The 17,756-nt window shown below is 33.7% G+C and overlaps 3 protein-coding genes and 1 non-coding gene across 10 annotated transcripts; 3 read left to right on the forward strand and 1 right to left on the reverse strand.

Moving 5' to 3' along the window:
• The first annotated feature begins 4,461 nt into the window (after positions 1-4,461).
• Positions 4,462-5,106, forward strand: LOC126704151 (NEP1-interacting protein-like 1). The gene has a single exon (XM_050403178.1). The coding sequence runs from the start codon at positions 4,462-4,464 to the stop codon at positions 5,104-5,106; it is 645 nt and encodes a 214-aa protein (XP_050259135.1).
• Positions 5,107-6,818: 1,712 nt separating this feature from the next.
• Positions 6,819-6,892, reverse strand: TRNAI-AAU (transfer RNA isoleucine (anticodon AAU)). The gene has a single exon. It is a non-coding gene; the product is annotated as a tRNA-Ile (tRNA).
• A 1,132-nt stretch (positions 6,893-8,024) lies between these two features.
• Positions 8,025-9,733, forward strand: LOC126702944 (photosynthetic NDH subunit of subcomplex B 4, chloroplastic). The gene is made up of 6 exons (XM_050401812.1): positions 8,025-8,261; positions 8,358-8,402; positions 8,526-8,685; positions 8,790-8,845; positions 8,941-9,012; positions 9,486-9,733. The coding sequence occupies exons 1-6, from the start codon at positions 8,166-8,168 to the stop codon at positions 9,612-9,614; spliced, it is 558 nt and encodes a 185-aa protein (XP_050257769.1). The 5' UTR covers positions 8,025-8,165; the 3' UTR covers positions 9,615-9,733.
• A 2,166-nt stretch (positions 9,734-11,899) lies between these two features.
• Positions 11,900-17,649, forward strand: LOC126701409 (agamous-like MADS-box protein AGL65). Of its 7 annotated transcripts, none has more exons than XM_050399490.1 (13): positions 11,900-12,356; positions 12,801-12,838; positions 12,966-13,158; positions 13,341-13,400; positions 13,488-13,506; positions 13,642-13,706; positions 13,802-13,817; positions 13,913-13,974; positions 14,989-15,085; positions 15,413-15,460; positions 15,559-15,686; positions 15,918-16,304; positions 17,182-17,649. In XM_050399490.1, the coding sequence occupies exons 3-13, from the start codon at positions 12,974-12,976 to the stop codon at positions 17,210-17,212; spliced, it is 1,098 nt and encodes a 365-aa protein (XP_050255447.1). In that variant the 5' UTR covers positions 11,900-12,356; positions 12,801-12,838; positions 12,966-12,973; the 3' UTR covers positions 17,213-17,649. The 7 variants fall into 7 exon arrangements, with proteins under 7 accessions (XP_050255447.1, XP_050255449.1, XP_050255450.1 ...); XM_050399492.1 differs by having other exon boundaries at positions 12,973-13,158; XM_050399493.1 differs by having other exon boundaries at positions 12,807-12,838.
• The last annotated feature ends 107 nt before the right edge of the window (positions 17,650-17,756 follow it).

Below are 17,756 nucleotides of genomic sequence, written 5' to 3' on the forward strand. Positions count from 1 at the left end.
GTTTCTCGTTGCTTTGTATTTCCTTGACATTTGACAACAAAAAAGTTTCTTTCTTTCTTTTTTCTAGAAAATGTTTAATCAATGGGGGCAACTCTCATGATGGAGCCAACTCGTAGAAACCAAGCTTGTGATCGTTGGATCCTGTCCTTGCTTATAGCATTCACAATGGGAAATGTCATCCTATTCTATTTTACCATCTCAATAAAACTGGTTTATCAATTATACCATACCATTTTACAATACACCCAACATTCCATCTTTTACTTTATTATACAACATATTAAAATAATATATCTACACAATAAAATATTTTTTTTCTCAATCTCATTTCTCTCTTCCTCTCCATCTCAACCACTCATCAATCATCACCATCTAAAACCCAGACCCAAAATTTCCAATACAGAAACTCATCCCAAACCCCAAACAAACCCCTAACACAAAATCTTAACCCAACCATCATCAACACAACATCCTCCCAATTTAAGCACAGTTTAAACTTACAATTTAGAATATAAAATCTTTGAGATTAGCTTGGCATTTGACTCATTACAGAAGGCCAACCACAGCACCACCTCGATCTGCCACATCAAACTTAAACTTACAATTTAAAATATAAAATCTTTGAGATTAGCTTGGCATTTGACTCATTACAGAAGGCCAACCATAGCACCACCCCGATCCACAAACCACGACACCACCTCGATCTGCCACATCAAACCATGAGCTCCACCAAACTATGAGACCCATGGAGGCTTGATTCAAGGGAAGAGAGAGAGAGAGAGAGAGAGAGAGAGAGAGAGAGAGAGAGAGATCTGCCAAAGCCACTAGACCCACACTGCTGCAACCATCTACCCACACCGCCGCAATCACCTGCCCACGCCACCGCACCACCTGACACACATTGTATGCTCTGAGATACACCAATGCACGGGCATTAATCCACATAGAGAGGGATGAGAGAGGGGGAGGGATTGAATGAGAGAATCATAACTGGAAAAAAAAATAAATAAAAAAGATGAGAGTGATCAATGAGAGAGAGAGGAGTTGAAAGACAAAATATCAGTTAAAGAAAAAAGTGAAAAATGAATAAAATATTAATATTTTATTTAACAATTAAGTTACAGTGCAATTCTAATTTTTTTTTGCAATAGTTAGATTTTACAAGTTCGGATGACGTGGGAGTTTTGGGCTTTTATGCTAATTTGAACTAACATATGGCATATGGCATTCCCAATGTAAACGCTCTTAGCATTTAGATTAACCTTTTATTTATGGGTCATGTTAATGAGTGCTTTTAAGGTATTGGTTAACAACCCATTTTAGGAAACTTTTAACACCATTCGTTAGCATTTCTCTTTATTTATTTATTTAATGTTGTGTAATTTAAAAAAAATAAAAATAGAAGAAACAACCTATTTAATTTTGTTTTTATATTAATGCTTCAATAGTCTATAATTACACATTCTACAAACAATATTATTTTTAGAGGATCAAACATAAATATATAAACAAATGTATAACAAATGGCAATAACACTAACCATGGTAAAATAAGCAAACAAATAAGTTAGTAAACTTTGTTGAAAAGTAATATATAATAAAAAAAATAGTAGAAAAAGTTGCCTGCAACAAGCCACTAAACTGGTAATGTGTGGGTGTGGCGTCATCTATAAGCTAAATAAACATTTTTTTTTAAAAAAATTAAAAGAGAGATGTTTTTAAGTCTTTTTTATCCAACCAGATAGAGATCTCGGCAAAAGATAAAACTGAATACAGAGAAACAAAAATATACCACATTACCACTGGTCTACTATCTACTAATCTGGAGGTCACCGATTGTCGATTCACTTGAACGGAGTCTGGAGCGCAGCAGACGACAAGAACCAAAGAAAACTGTTGAGTTCATTGCAGTGCTGAGACTGTAGCGACGGCAACAGTAAGAAATTTTTTTTGTTTTATTCATTTTTATTTTAAGTAAATAACCTATATATGTCAAAGATTTTTATTTTTGGTATTTGGAGGAGCTAATGGGCCAAGGAATGGACTGGATTTTTTTAAATCTTTTTTTTTTTTGGGTTTTTCTTAATGAATATGAGAGGAAAGTGAATTTTAACTAGGTACTGAAGTTAATTTACAAACAATTTTTGTATAATTTTTCAATTTACTTAGGCAATAAATGAAATTTTAAAAAATTTAGGGGGGGGGGGGGGGGTGGGGGGCGCGGGGGGATTGTGGACCCCTTCTCCCAAAAAAAAAAACTACGCTCTAGCTAAACTTACATCCATGCCCACATACAAAATATTAACTTTAAGGATTGTGTATTTTTATACACATGTAATATAAATTGAAAACATAACTTTAAGTCATGAATCATGTTTTCAAGTTGTTGATACTTATTTTCACGACACATTTTCTACAAGCTCAAATCGACCAAGCCCAACTTCTTTGTGGGCTCGATTCAACCTGTATACTTTTTCTGCATTTCAATTATGGCATTTTGATATCTCTCTTGTTAAAGCAGCATTAGTCTTTTGTTCATTATACATTTGGAATTTTGGGCTTGATTATCTACAAATAAACATTTTAAAAAAACCAAGGGGAGATTTGGGCTAATATCACATTTTTGGCCCTTGTCGCAAAAACGCCCCCGACACAAGTTAACAACACATAGTGTGTGCATAAGAGGAATTTCTCTCACTTTAATGTTGTTTATGTTTTGGTGACACCAATGTTAATTTATTTTGGTAGTTTGAAAAAACATATAATTTTGAATTCTCATTGGAAAAACACATAAACTAGCCCGTTTGGTAATGTAATTCTAGTAACGTTGTTTGTATTTTTTAGAAATACATGTGGGTGAAAGAACGTGTGAAAATTCGTGTAATATTGTTTAAAAACTGAAAACTGTTATTTAAGTGCACGTACTGCCTTTAAGCAATCGTGTAGTTGATGTGATAACGCTAGTTGTATTATATTTAGCAAAAAAACATTTAGTAAATAATTATTACTATTATCTTGTCATATACAATCTTCTTATTTCCTAAGAGCTCTAGGGACTATTTACAATCTTTAGATGTTAAGGGGTGTCGTAAAATTATTACGAATTTTTATTGTCATTATAGTTTAATTGATTTTTTTTTTCCTATAAAGCTTTCTTGATGATTTGAAGGTAACTTCAATCATAGGGTTCTTAAAAACTTATTCATTTTGTGTGGACGAGAATCCTTAATCTCATTTAAGTGGATTGCTAAGATGATTTCCGAAGATGCACCTCGAACCTTGGGGACAAGCACCGGATAACCACGAGAAGAGCACTTGTTGATTTTGGGGCCGAGTGATAACCATAGGAGGTTCATAAAGTTAAAATATCACAGAGGGAAGATAGTAGATTTGGCACGAGTTACGAGGAGGGTGAAAAGAAAAGGGTGTGGAAACTATCCCCTCCACATTAAATGCAAGACAACTACTCCTTTGGCCGCATTAATGAAGAAATGACCATGAACAGTGGTGACACATCTCAGATTGCAAGGCAGAAGTTTACTAGTATGTTCTGGATAAGATAGAAGTCCTAGGAATGCAATCTCAGCCCTCCAAGTATAGGAATAAGATAATCTATGTGAAAATATAAAAAGAAAATAAAGATCCTTATGAGAGGGATCTAGAAGGAGAGAGGGAAGAGAACTTTTTGAAAAAAGAAGAAAAATACTTGTGAAAAAGAGAAAGTAAGACTCATATAAAAAAGATCTTCCTCTGGTTGGATTGAGGATCCCTTTTTCTTCATAATTGTGTGATCCAAGTCATTTATTTGGTGTTTCTTCTCATTGTGATTAACTTTAGCTCAATATGTAGTCAATATCCTACTCATTCTCTAACAAATTTATTGTGATGAGCTCATTGGGCCACTGTTTGGTCCTTCTTGGATAGTACGTCTATTTGTGCCCTTACACATTTAATTCAAAATAAGTAAATTAGATTTTTCTTGGTTGTCAATAGTTTAAATAAATACCAAAATAACGATAACTAAGATTTTTTTTTTAAATTATTGACGTTGTGTGGTAAAATTAAAACACTCATTAGCTCATTATTGACGTTGTGTGGTTAGATTAAAACACTCATTAGCTCAATTGGGAATTACTGTATTATTTTCAATATATAGAAGTTTAGAATAGTAATTGGTTTCCTAATTCTAGGAGGAATGGGATATATAGTATTTGTTTTTTCAGATAAAAGATTTTAACGAGTGGGTATTTGAGTATATCTTTGAATTTTATTTTTATTTTACTTTGAGAAGAAGTCTCCTAAATATAATAGGAATAGGTCTCAACACAACTATATATATATATATAAACACATACTATATAGCATAGGCATGGGTTAACGAGTCCTAAAAAGTCTCACTCAGTTTCTTCTGCTCTCTCGAGTTCTTGTAATCTTTGTTAGAATCTTTTTACGTTTTCCAAACATGTCAAGCTCCTACCACGATTATGATATCGAGGTTTGGCAGCAAATCCAACCCTGGAATCAGCCACCATCGCACAAGACTTCGCCCTTGTGGGATGGCTTTCGCATCGATTTTTACATCACCAAGGTACGGAGAGTGAAGAACTACGACAGCAACAGCAACAAACCACCGAGTACTGTCGACGAACAAACATCTTCTAAGAGAGAATCGGGTTGGCTCCTCAAAGATGAGGCCATGTGTACTGACAACAATGGTGTCATGTCCACTTTGCTTAGCGTGATGCTCAAGTTGCCGGAGGAAAAACATGGCGATTTGTTGCGAGAAATAGCAACTGTTGCTCGTTGTGCCGGGGCATCAAGGATGCCCATTGTTGTGAACTTCAAGAAAGTGTACACGATAGTTTTGGACACCGCGGAGATTTATGACGAGGTGAAGCCAATTCCGGCGTCTAAATCTTCCATTGTAGCTTTGGAGAAGGTCAGGTCGAATTCGGATGGAGAGTGTATTATCTGTACGCAGGAGTTTCAGATTGGTTCTGAAGTCACTCGCATGCCATGTTCGCATGTTTATCATGGACATTGTGTTGTCAAGTGGTTGAAGACGAGTCACTTCTGTCCCTTGTGTCGATATCCAATGCCACAATGATGGTTGAGTCTGGGAATTCATGAGAATCAGTTTCTTGACTAAATTTGGTTTCATGCACAGTTTGTTTGTAAGGATTTTAGTTGATATTGAAGTTTGTTTCTTTATCTTTTTAATCTTAGCCGCCATGAAAAGTTTTGTACTAGAACATCTTGACTGAAAGTGAGTTTGAAATTCATAGATTAATCCTTTCTTGCTTCTTCTTTTGAATATTTCAGTGATTTTCTTCTTCTTCTTCTTCTTCAATGTGGAGTTGTTGAATATTTCAATGATTTTATTTTATTTGCTTCGTTAATTAATCTTTATTCTATTGAATATACATATTTGGCTTTCAGGTTTATATATTTTTTTTCTATGGATTTTATTTGTTTTGGCGAAGATATATTTCATGGAAAAATGTAAAGAATAATAGAACATACAAAACTAATTATGAATTCTTTTAATATTCATGTGAAGATAGTGGCACTTACTACTATCTTATCTTCAAGTAGTCCTCCCAATGATTCCAATCCAATAAGAATAAATTAACATCTTCAACCGTACAGTGTTTCACTTTATACTTTATCAATAGTCCTACACTTAAATAAATAACCCAAGTTTAAAGCTTCACTCGGTACAATATAAAATTGAACACTCAAATTAAGATAAAACTTTATGGACAAAGTTTGGTTACAAGCTTTGTTGTAGCTATTGGAAACAACTCCCACTAAAAATATTAACATGACTATGTATATATTTTGAAAATCTAATCGTTAGTTTTATGATTTTTATATTCTTAATATGTTTGTCAAATTTCATGCCAATCAAATATTATTTACTATTCGATTTATAAACTTATTTTTTATGCATAATTTTAGACTACAAAATTTTAAAATTTAAACATTTAATTAATAATATAGCTTTTAATAGTTGATTTTTTAGAAATTTTGCAAGCACAGAAGATATAAGAAGAAAATATTATCCAGTGGTAAATTTATTAAAATTAATATTTAATAAAAAGATATTGACAAAAGTTGTAGTCACTAGCTACAACCAAGTTTATAATCAAACTTTGTCCAAATTTTATTATTTCCAAAATATAAATAATTCTTTCGGTTAAGATATTCATGAATGATTTGTCCATGTAAGACAAGAAATGTTTTATTATATTAAGAATGCCATACAAAATCTTAAATGGAAATTGATTTTATAGTTTTTTTTGCTCTAGTTGTTAAATTTTCAGGATAAATTTTATTTCATTGGCAATAATTTCTGGATTATCGAAAAATATTAAACATGAATTACACAATCTTATTGGGATTGAAATATGATTTTTTTTTTTTTTTTTAAAAAAATTCAAAAAAATGAAGAGTTGGAGAACTTGGGAATTGGACGGGTGTTTAAAGTTTAAACTTCAATAGGAGATTTCCTCAAAAAACAATTTTAAAAAAAGAAAAAAAGAAAAGAAAGAAAACCCTTCCATAGGAGATGGGTCGGGCCTACGTGACTAATTGGATCCCCGGTCCAATCACTGGTGAGTTTTGCTAAAGGGGAAAAAGCGAAGTTATATATAAAAAGGAGATGGGTCGGGCCTGCGTGACTAATTGGATCGAGGTCCAATCACTTGAAAATACGAAATTAAATGTTAAAAGTGGCCCCTGGAGAAGGGTCAGGCCTACATGACTAATTGGATCCCCGGCCCAATCACTTGGAAAAACGAAATTAAATATTAAAAATGGCCCATGCAGGTTTCGAACCTGCGACCTTCGCGTTATTAGCACGACGCTCTAACCAGCTGAGCTAATAGGCCAGATGGAGATATTTAATATATATTATTACTATAATGACTTTAGTTGAATAGTAAATACCAACAAATCCGAAACATACGGATAACCAAATTTTGGTAAAGAAAAAAGAAAAAGATGGATTTCATATAGATAAATGCTGTATTCACAAAATTTTTCAAAAGATTTCAAGTGATAAGTTATTATTGTTGGTAAAAAAAAAGTGATTTATTCAATTTAGAACTAATAACAAGAAATAAGTTATTTAGAACCAATATAGCATCAGCAATTATTATTTTTGGTTTGTATATTTTGGTAAGTTATCCAAGAAACAATGCTATATATGGATTTTTTTTTTCTCTCAATAAATGGCATTGGCACTTATGTTCAATTTGTTTTGAAATAAAATATTTTTTTGGATAATGTTTTCTCATTTTCAGGTGTTTGTTTGTAAGCAAATTATAGTTAAACTTGTAAAATATTTTTCATTGATAGTAAAATCTTTTATAAAATTTTGTAAAATGTTTTACCTTTGAAAATTTGGTAAAATATTTTCTAAAAACACCCAGTGGCTTCCCTTCCCTCATTTGGTCACTAGGTCACTGATTCGATGGCTAGAGACATCGCTCTAGCAACCGGTGTTGCCCATCTGTTGGCCAGTAACTCCACTCCTTGACTAATGCTAGTGGTCTAGTGGCTGGAGATGTCTAACCGGCGATCAATATTAGTAGTTCAACGGTTGAAAATGTTGCACCACAACTTGTGTTGGAAGTCCAATTGCTAGAGATATTGCTTTGACAGTGATCTTCGGCAGTTTGGTCGCTAGAGCCATTGCTTTGACTGCCAATTCTAACAGTCCGGTCACCAGACCTCCGGCACCAGCGACTTTAATGTTGAGACATTAGTTTTGATGGTTTGTTTGAAAAATTTTATTTGTCATACTAAAGATTTGAAAATATTTTACATGTATTTTTTACATATAAAATATTTTATGTTTAAAAATATTTTACTTCATAACAAAGCGTGAAATGTAATTATCAAATTAGAACCTAAGAATACTTTTTCCACAAGCACGGATAGATTATATATATGGTGAGTCTTTTGAACGAGGGATATGTGAGTCATTTGACATAACATTATGGCTTATTCTTTCCATATCCAATTAGTTGCTTGTGTGTAATGGAAGGGTGGATGCAAATGGTTCGAAGCTTATCCACTTTCCCTCCCACACCACCAAAATCCAAAGTAGCAACCCAAAACTCTCACACTTCAACATACTAGCTACCTCTCATTCAAAACATGGCTGAAGCTGTCATGGGCTTTACCATTATCAAACCACATATCCATAGCTTTATTTATACAACAAAATTGGGAGCAAATCCATGTTCAAGATTGGTAAATCTTGGGTCCATTTCCATGATTTCAACATAGTCTCAAAGTTAAGAATTTTCCAAAGCGAGAAACTAAAGTATGTGTGTCTTGCATTTGCAGCCTAGACAGTGTTCAAGTACTGGACTTTTTAATGGGTGGCAGCAGGTAAGTTCTCAGCAACTAAACAAAGAAGTGGATTTCATAAATATAAAGAGACATCTTTATCAATGGGTCAATTGACTCATTTACACCTCTATAGCATCATATCTTACATTCTTTTAACAATAGCTTGAGGGCAGGAAGAGCAAAAGATCCTCTATATGTAAAGCAAATGCTCTCCCTGATTGGCCTCTGATGGCAGTTCTGGTTGAACATATGGATGGCCAAAGAGACCTTATAACCCACAAATTTGTTTGGCATCTTAGTGACCAAGCCATAAAGAACGTCTGTAAGTTTTTTCATAATTCATTTTCTCTTTTCTTACCTCTTTCACAATGCTTAATTGGAATATGAATTATTACAATTGAATTTGTTCCTTCTTTGTTATCGTAGATGCTTTTTACACCATTTTCACTTGTTGGGGATGCTTGTTCTTTAGTGCCATGAAGGTAGGCATGTCTCATTCTACTCCTTTGTCGGGTACACTAATTGAAACATTCCTTTTAATTAAAGTCTAGTCTCTTATATGGTTTAGTATGTTTAGGATCCTTTCTATGATTCGGAGCAATATAGGGGGGATGGAGGAGATGGTAGTGGAAATTGCTTCTATGAGAAGGTACCTTTCTTGCTTAATATTTAATTGTTGTCTAATAAAAGCCTCACTTAAATTTGTTGTCTTAAAACTTTAATAAGTTGCATCAAGCCAGCACTATACTGAGGCAGATAGAGTTCTTTTTGAACTTCTGTCCTCTCTGTCACTGGGTATCCTCAAAAATTATTTTTCATACTCTTCATAACTTGAGGAAATTGATTGAGAAAATGTCAATTGCCAAAATTGTATTAATATCATAAAGTTAACCAAAAAAAAAAAAAAAAAAAAACCAATGGTTCACAACTTCACATATTTTAAATATCAACTGTCACCATGTAGAACTTTGAAAAGGGTTTTGTTGGCCATCTATTTGATCTCAAAAGTTTCAAAAATTGGGAAATTATTGCTTGTATCCATGTCATTTGTTGTTGTGGCTACTTCATTTACAGCCCGAGTCCATAGATTTAGATTTTAATTGTGTATATACGATGATGCAGCAAGATGATATTGAAGAATCTTCAAGAGCTGAGTTGTGGCGTGAGGAGCTGATTGAGGAGATTGAGCAGAAGGTCGGAGGTCTGCGAGAGTTGGAGGAAGCTGGCAAGAAGGAGGAGCTTATCAAGTGACTTTCTGTGTTTATGCATTTACTTCCAACTCATTGACCCTAGCAGACAGTATTGTATATAATTTTCAACCTTTGATTCCTTATATGTCACTGATAAAAGCTACCATATTAATTATCTAAGAGGGAAAAAGAAAAGTCGTAGGAATTTAAAAAAAAAAAAAAAAAAATGACAACATTGAAATCTATGATGTTTCTTGATAAGACACCAATTGGTTTTGGCGTAGAAAAGTCAAATTCAGGTCCACTAGCTATTTGATAATTAAAGACTTAATCAGTTAAGCTGATTAGAATTAGACTTACGGAATTGAATCAATTCCTTTTAATATACATACTCCCACATACATTCATAGATGCTCACATTGTGCACAAGCACAACATAGTGTATGCACATTATACATGTAAATGTAATACTTAATACTAATATGAACAATAAAATTTTATCTAATTTGCACCTTGTGGCCATAGGGTTAGCAAATAACATGATGTATAGTATGCCATAGCCCCCATTGTACTCTTTGTGTGAGAGAACCGTGTGGGGCTGAACTCTTTGGTATTGGCCAGAACAAATGGATCGTCTCTTAGTCTTTTGATTTTTATCTCTAGAAGCAATAAAGATTAAAAAGAAAAAAAGAAAAAAGGCAACTGTTCTGTTTGGTAGACAAACTCCAATACATGTTTTCAGTTTTTAAATAACATTATACGCATTTTCATACATTTTTTCATCAACACGTATTTCCACACATATTCTCAAACAACAAAACACATGTTTTCAAACACATGTACCAAACACCCCCTAGACATCCCATTTTCTCCTCGCCTATACCTAAGGTAATTGGTTTAGATGACAAAGAAGTCTCAATTACTACCAAAATGATCAGCACCATGTATTAAATTCTATAGCTCAAATTGCAAGACTTGAGCCCATTACAAAAAACCATTAGTATATTTTTTTTTACCAAAGTGACATATTCCTCTCGCACACAATGTGAGGTGGTGTAAAACAAAGGGTATGTTTAGTTAGGGTGATAGAAAAGTAGAAGGATAGAAAATAGTGTGGAATGAAAAAGTAGAAAAATAGAGAAAATTGTCGTTCTCCGTAACTTGTGTTTTGTTAGGAGGTGGACAAGTGGAGTAAAAAACTCTTTTGTTTTTATTTAGTTGAGAAGAAAAATGAGATGATAGAAAATTTTGTTTTTATAAATTTACCCTCATGCCCTTATACATGAAATTTTTTAAAAATAATTTATAAGGAAAAAAAATGGACGTTAAGCTTGAAAAAGAGAGGGGAAAAAAAAAAGGAAACCAATGTTGAAGGGGATAGGGGGAAGATGAGTAATTTTCTATCTTAGACTCACTTTTTTTTCCACATTTTCTCCCCAATTTGGGGAGGAAACTTCCTCTTCATGAAAAGGTGGGCTCAGGGATAAAATAATTTTCTCCCCCAGTTTCCGTCCCATCAACCAAAGGCATGCAATTACTATTTCCTCTCCTATTTTTTATCCCCCATCTTCCATCCTCCTATTTTCACTCTAACAAAATGGAGCCTAAGTCTTTAGAAGATACCTTTCACCCCTGTATCATAGGATCCAAAATTTCATGCACATTCCATACTGAAATTTCGTTGGTTTCATTCTCCATTTTGACTCTCTCTCTCTCTCTCTAAGAAGGTTATAGGTATCAACATCGAAATTTCAGGACCAACCCTATCATCACTTTGGAGTCTTGGAGACACTTTTGACTATAAGGGTGATGTGTGTGTATAGTGTGCACTTTTTCTTTTTCTTTTTAAATTCATACTACCCTAAAATAAATAATGAAACTTTTTTTTTTCTTAATTTGAAAAATCTCTTGGTAGAGTAATTTTAATTGGAATAGAATTTTCTTAAAGTTTTTGAAAATTTAGCAATAGTGATCTACTTAGAGAAAGTATATATTAATTATTTTAATGTACTTATAGTTTGCCACAAATGTAAGATACAACTTTTATTATATAATATATGGTATGAAATAGACATTAGTTTATATAATGTGTAATTTTATTAGAAATTGTTTAGTTACAAAAGCTAAATGTTTATTATAAAAATTCTTATTTATTTATTTATTTTAAAAACCTAAAAGTTAGACTATTTGTAAAAAAAAAAAAAAAAATTTCCTCTCCAACACACTAAAGAAAATTCGGTCAAGTGACCAAAGTCAACAATTGACAAAATTTAGCTTCATCAGCCAATAGCAAGATAATTCTTTTTTTTTTTTTTTTTTGGCTGAAATAGCAAGATAATTCTTGCCATGGGCAACAAGAGGATGACTCACTTAATCCCGCCAATCAAGTAGGTCAAATGCATTACACATCACGGAACATGTGCCATTATTTTATTGGTAATTACAGTAAAACTTTTTCATTCTAGAAAATCGAGAGACTAGGGTCGGTTGCCCCCCATGATTTTCCCCTGGACTTGGACTTCAGCTGATTGCACATGAAAATCCTTAACAGACAGAACAGAACAGAAAGGATAGCAATATTTATCGGCTGAGATTCTAGAAACTCTTCGAAATTTAAGGACAACATAGCACAAATATCACCGACAATATCTCTCTTTCTCTCTCTCTCTCTCTTCGGACACTCACATACTCTTGTTTATGAGACGCGCGCGCGCACACACACACACACACAAACGCAAACATCGTTGGTTGGTTCCGCTGATTTCAACAACCGAATTCACAGCTTAACCTGTCGTGCCAATTTGTATGCTTTCATAATATCCCAAAACTCTCTCTCTCTATATGCTCTCTCTCTTTTCCTCTGTAATCATTTTCTTTAACCATATTATGACTATTTCGTGGAGTCCCTGTTTTCGTTGTTGATTTTACCATCTGGGTCTGCCTTTTTTTGGTGTCTTTTAGAGTTTGTTACATAATTCTCACTTTTGTTTCTTTCCAAAAACAAAAGGGGTTTACTTTCTTTTGTTTGTTCTTTCCCTCTTCATGAGGTTTGGATTTCTCACGTGGGCATTGCAGTTACAGAAACATTCTCTCTCCCCCCCTTATTTCTTGCTCTTATTTCTATGTTCTTTGACAAAACAGAGAAAATTCAATGACAGCTTAAATATTTTCTTAATTTGTTGAGAATCAAGGTTTTACATTTTTCTTTTTTCTTTTTGACTTTATGCTGGTGGTGCCTGGAATGAAGTTGCAGCTGGAGAAGTGTATTTTTATTGCATAATTAAAGTGAGTCAATATGGATTTCATGAGAGAAAAAAAGAATGTGCTTTTTGGCTAAATAAAATTGTTCATGAACATTAGTAATTTGGAGCAATTGGCTGGTTATGGGAATATGAATGAATTTGCTTGTTAGATTGCAGGATGGGAAGGGTTAAGCTCAAGATAAAGAGGTTAGAGAGCACTAGCAATCGACAAGTGACTTATTCAAAAAGGAGACATGGAATTTTGAAGAAAGCTAGGGAATTGGCAATACTATGTGACATAGATATTGCTCTTCTCATGTTTTCACCAACTGGGAGATCTACATTATATCAAGGAGAGAACAGGTAGTGTTACAGTTGATATCGTTTGTTGTATTTCAGATACACACTTAAGCTCAGATAGAGGAAGTTCACCAAGGCTAAAATGGCAAAAACAGATGTCATAAAACAAATTCCAGCAAGGCTAAAATGAGGTTTGGTATATTCCATATTACATAATAGTCTAAAGCATTTCTTTGCCATCTCAGAAATTTTGAAGAGGTTATTGCAAAGTTCTCACAATTGACTCCACAAGAAAGGGCAAAAAGGTTTGAAAATTTTACACTAAACTTGTAATTCTTTTTATCTACTTGCTCTGTTGACAGCTAAGTGATTTTTTCATTTCACTGGAACAGGAAATTGGAGAGCCTTGAAGTAAGACCATCATGCCCATCCTTTCAAATATGATATTTATTTTAGTTTCTTCTGTTTGTATTACTTGAGGATTGAACAATTGTCACTCTATATTTAATCCATGCATTCATTTTAAAATTTTGTTTGATAACATAGGCACTAAAGAAAACCTTCAAGAAGTTGGACCATGATGTAAATATAGAAGATTTTCTGGGTTCAAGGTATGAATATATTGATCTATTTTGTAAATTTCTATTTAGTAGAACTTCTTTAACAGATCTGACTTGCACCCTCCCTTCTCTTCCTTTTCTTGCAGCTCTCAAACAGTGGAGGTACAGATTGTTTACTGGCATTATCGTAATTCACTATGGTTTGAGATTATTTATTAAGTCAATGAATTTTTTTTTGGTTAAATCACAATGGGCAGGAATTGGGTAATCGATTAAGGCTATTGCAAGTTCAACTTACAGAACTACAAAAGAGACTGAGGTGCACCTTTGGGGATTTTGTTTGTTAAAGTATTGCCTTTACTTTTTTGTCTTGTGGATTGTGTTGTAAGAGTTTGATAGATATACAACATAAGCTCACTGCATTTATAGTTTCTTATCAAAATTTTGTATTTTATTGTACAATACATTAGTATTTTTTAAGGTCTTTGGCAATCCAGCTTAAAACTTTGAAGGGTCTATATTTTCAGTTCAAATTACTGATAAAAAAATTACTTTCAGTTCAAATTATCTATTGTATTTGTTTTTATTGCTCCAGTTAAGGGCTGCACACGCAAGCTGTCTTTTTCTCACTCTGGCATTGCCCTTTGTTACATTTTTGCTTAACATATCTGTTGTCATGCAATATGTATGTACCATACAATCAGTCATATATAATTCTTCTAAGTTATGCTATTTTACATTTAGCCTTAAACTTTCTGCATTCAAATGAACTCCTTGTAATGAACACTAGACTATATCGTTGTTGGTTAACTTTCTAAATGTTTTCTTTTGTCATCAGTTGACATCTTATTTGGGTTAAGATGAGATTAGATTAATTATGTTGTAGCGTTTTAGAACTTGTTTTTCTTAAGCAGCTGTATAGAACTAGTGTCGTATACTTTCTACTGTAGTACTTTATTCTGGGTAATTGATGGTGCATTAAGGGGTTCTTTAAGCATTGCCAAAAGCAAACTGACCAAATTTATTCCACTCATGTTACATCTTCTGCCATCTGTTTTAAAACTTTTTTCTTCCTCCTTTATCTCTGTGGATACTTTGAAATCTCATACTGCTGCCAATCCTTACCTAGTAAAGTTCAACATTTGATGGTTCTGCTTTCTTAGATGTTCACTTTTCCTGTTTCCTAGACAGTCCCTGAGCAATGTGTTACAAAAGTTTCTTGTTTTATTAGAACAATCCTCTACTTTACTGTTATCTTTCATATTTTGACCCGGTTTCCTTTATGCACGCCATTAAATAATCTAAAATCTAAATTGTCTTGCAATTCCTTCAGCTATTGGAGTGATCCAGAAAAAATTGACAATGTCGAAAATCTAAGGCAGATGGAAGACTTGCTACGAGAATCAATACAGCAAATACGTCTACAAAAGGTAAGACATTTGTTGATTCTAAAATATGAAAAGTTTGACATATTTACGCAGGATTACTTGTCCTTTAGGTCGCTGATTCTGTTTGGATCTGTATACCATTACCATCAGTACTAAAATCACATATATCCTTAGAAATTCTTTGTTCAGTCTCAGTAGTGTAGTAAGTTTGATGGCATCCTGATTTAATTGGGATTTTGTGCACTTGCCAAGAGCAGAGGTTGGATTTAGATTTTTAATCAACCCACCTTAGACCTTAGGTGATACTTATCTGTAATTGAATAACAAATGGCAATTGATATACTTATGCTAGTTCTTTCCTCTTGGCAGGAAAATTTTGGAAAACACCAGCTAGCTTCACTAGAATGCGCTACCCAGGTAATACGAGTGTCACTTAGTGCCTCTCTCTCTCTGTCTCTTTCTGCCCTTTCTTAGATGTATGGAAAAATCTTACATGGACTCATTTTGCTTTATAGTTTCAAAATGGGATGCCTTTACCTATGCTAATGAATAGTGTGCACGATGCCCAATCCCTATCATGGCTTTCAAACAATGACAATCAACATATGCTATTTCCCCATGAGCCAAACTTCCTGCCACAGAGGTGAGTTAACTGCTAATCATATCCAATGCAGCACTATCTTCAATGTATGACTGTATATTTGTTTGACGAATGATTCTCAGTTTTTATCAATGTATATTACCTTCTGTTGAGAGTAATTTTTAAGTTTCATAGACTACTCATTCATCAATATTTATTTTGATTATTGAACTAGCAAAACATGTCATTTCTTTTCTAGCTGACCCGTGTTCATTTTTCCAATTTTCCCAACAGAGATGTGGAGTGCTCCTCAGATGTCTCACTTCCAGGTTATTCTGGTTATTTTAGCACTGAAAAGAAAGATGCGGTTGGAAATACAATACAACTTGCTCATATGGGATCTGGAGGTGGTACCTTGGATGAGTTAAGTAGAAATACATGTTTAAGTATGCAACTTGGTGAGCAATACGCATATCCTTCGTATGGTAGTTCAAATTTGCTCGAAGATGATACTAAGTTGAAGCCTCAGATGGAGATGAACTTACAAGTGAATCCTTTGGATTATCAAATTAATAGTAACTTTGGAGTGTCTAGACCGTTGTGTGACAGTGGGCATCATTCCTGGTTTTCTGCATCGGCGCCTTGTAGCATTTCCATATACAATCAGAATGGCTACCAGTGGTGAGCATTTGTTTAACTGTTTAATTCTGTTTTTCCAAACACTAAATAAATTCCAAGTAACTTATTACTTAAAAATATTATGTGGCACAAAAATTTCCATTGAATGGTTTCAAATGTTACTGCAAATTCCATAGTCAGAACTAATGATACTGTGCAGTAAATTAAATATTAGATTTTTCCTGCTTTGGAAAGCCCCCTTCATACAGTGGGTTTTAACTATCCTTGCAGTCCTTTTGATTCTTTGGTTGAATAGGGGGAATAATTAATCATTTCAGATAAAATCCGACTCATCAAACTTGTTATTGATTACTCGTGTAAGTGAGTCTATGTTTGTCTTACCTTGTTGGCATTTAGATTTTTATCACTTTGTTATTGAAAATATCTCATCCTCTGGCAGAGGGTTTTCAGTTGGCATAGCTGCTAGAATCTCTCTTAATTTTGAAATGACTTCAGATAGTTCATGGGTGCTGCATTGAGTTCGGGGTTTCCATCTTTAGTATAATGGATAGTATGCTTTCCTCTAACCTAAGAAAGCATCACCCGTAGTTTTCATCTCATGCTAATGATGACTGTCTGCACCAACTATGAACTGGGATACATTTTGGAATCTGTTGGATGACCTATTTATTCAAAGCAAATCATAATTGGAGGTTTATTTATTTTATTATTATCCTTTTTCCATATCTTGAACAGGGTTCAATTTAAGTGGCTGAAGACTATTTTCATTGTTCATTAATATTAAAGAACAAACAAATGGTCAAATGCTTATTAATCATTTTGTTCATGCTCCTATCTCTTTACTGCTAATTTCTGGTTGCTGGTGTTCAGGCAACTAATCTGCTTTCCTGTTCCTTATCATTTTCACTTTCTCTTGCAGCAACCAAATTGACTCTCAAGAGCCACGTTAATTTTTATCTAGAAGAAGAGGATGGTAGGTGAAAGACTTTTCTGCGCATTGCATTTGAAGATTTGGCTATCCCTTCTTTTAATGGAGTTGAAAACAAATTCTGGATGAATTCTGCCATGAAATGAGAATAATCTAAAAGATGTATAATTTCTCATTTGGTTATTTTGGTTACCAAATCTCATAGATGTGTTTGCCGGATCATTGTATGAGACAGAAAAACATGTACATCTGAAATTGAGACTTCTCACCCCCCACCCCCTTTTTTTTTGAGACAGTTACGATAGGGATGGTTTCTGATATTAGTCTTCCATCACCTTGCTTTAAATTAAATTGCTTCTGTGTTGAAATAAATGTAATCTAAAAGATGTACAGTTTCCTATTGGATATTTTGGTTACCAAATCTCATAGCTGTATATGCTGTATAAGACAGAAAAACATGTATATCTGCAAATTGAGTCATCCCCCCCCCCCCCCCTCTTCTCTCTCTCTTAAAAAAGTTATAATACGGATGGTTTCTGATGTTAGTTTTCAATCACCAATGCTGT

Source organism: Quercus robur, chromosome 10 (assembly GCF_932294415.1).
Source record: "Quercus robur chromosome 10, dhQueRobu3.1, whole genome shotgun sequence".
NCBI lineage: Eukaryota > Viridiplantae > Streptophyta > Magnoliopsida > Fagales > Fagaceae > Quercus > Quercus robur.

Bases quoted from the DNA above. Each gene is read 5' to 3' on its own strand.
- LOC126704151 (XM_050403178.1), top strand. From the start codon at position 4,462: ATGTCAAGCTCCTACCACGATTATGATATCGAGGTTTGGCAGCAAATC.
- LOC126702944 (XM_050401812.1), top strand. From the start codon at position 8,166: ATGGCTGAAGCTGTCATGGGCTTTACCATTATCAAACCACATATCCAT. The intron at 8,403-8,525 runs GTAAGTTCTCAG...TTTTAACAATAG, and splicing joins TTTTTAATGGGTGGCAGCAG to CTTGAGGGCAGGAAGAGCAA. The intron at 8,846-8,940 runs GTAGGCATGTCT...TAGTATGTTTAG, and splicing joins TGTTCTTTAGTGCCATGAAG to GATCCTTTCTATGATTCGGA.
- LOC126701409 (XM_050399490.1), top strand. From the start codon at position 12,974: ATGGGAAGGGTTAAGCTCAAGATAAAGAGGTTAGAGAGCACTAGCAAT. The intron at 15,086-15,412 runs GTAAGACATTTG...TCCTCTTGGCAG, and splicing joins AGCAAATACGTCTACAAAAG to GAAAATTTTGGAAAACACCA. The intron at 15,687-15,917 runs GTGAGTTAACTG...TTTTCCCAACAG, and splicing joins CCAAACTTCCTGCCACAGAG to AGATGTGGAGTGCTCCTCAG.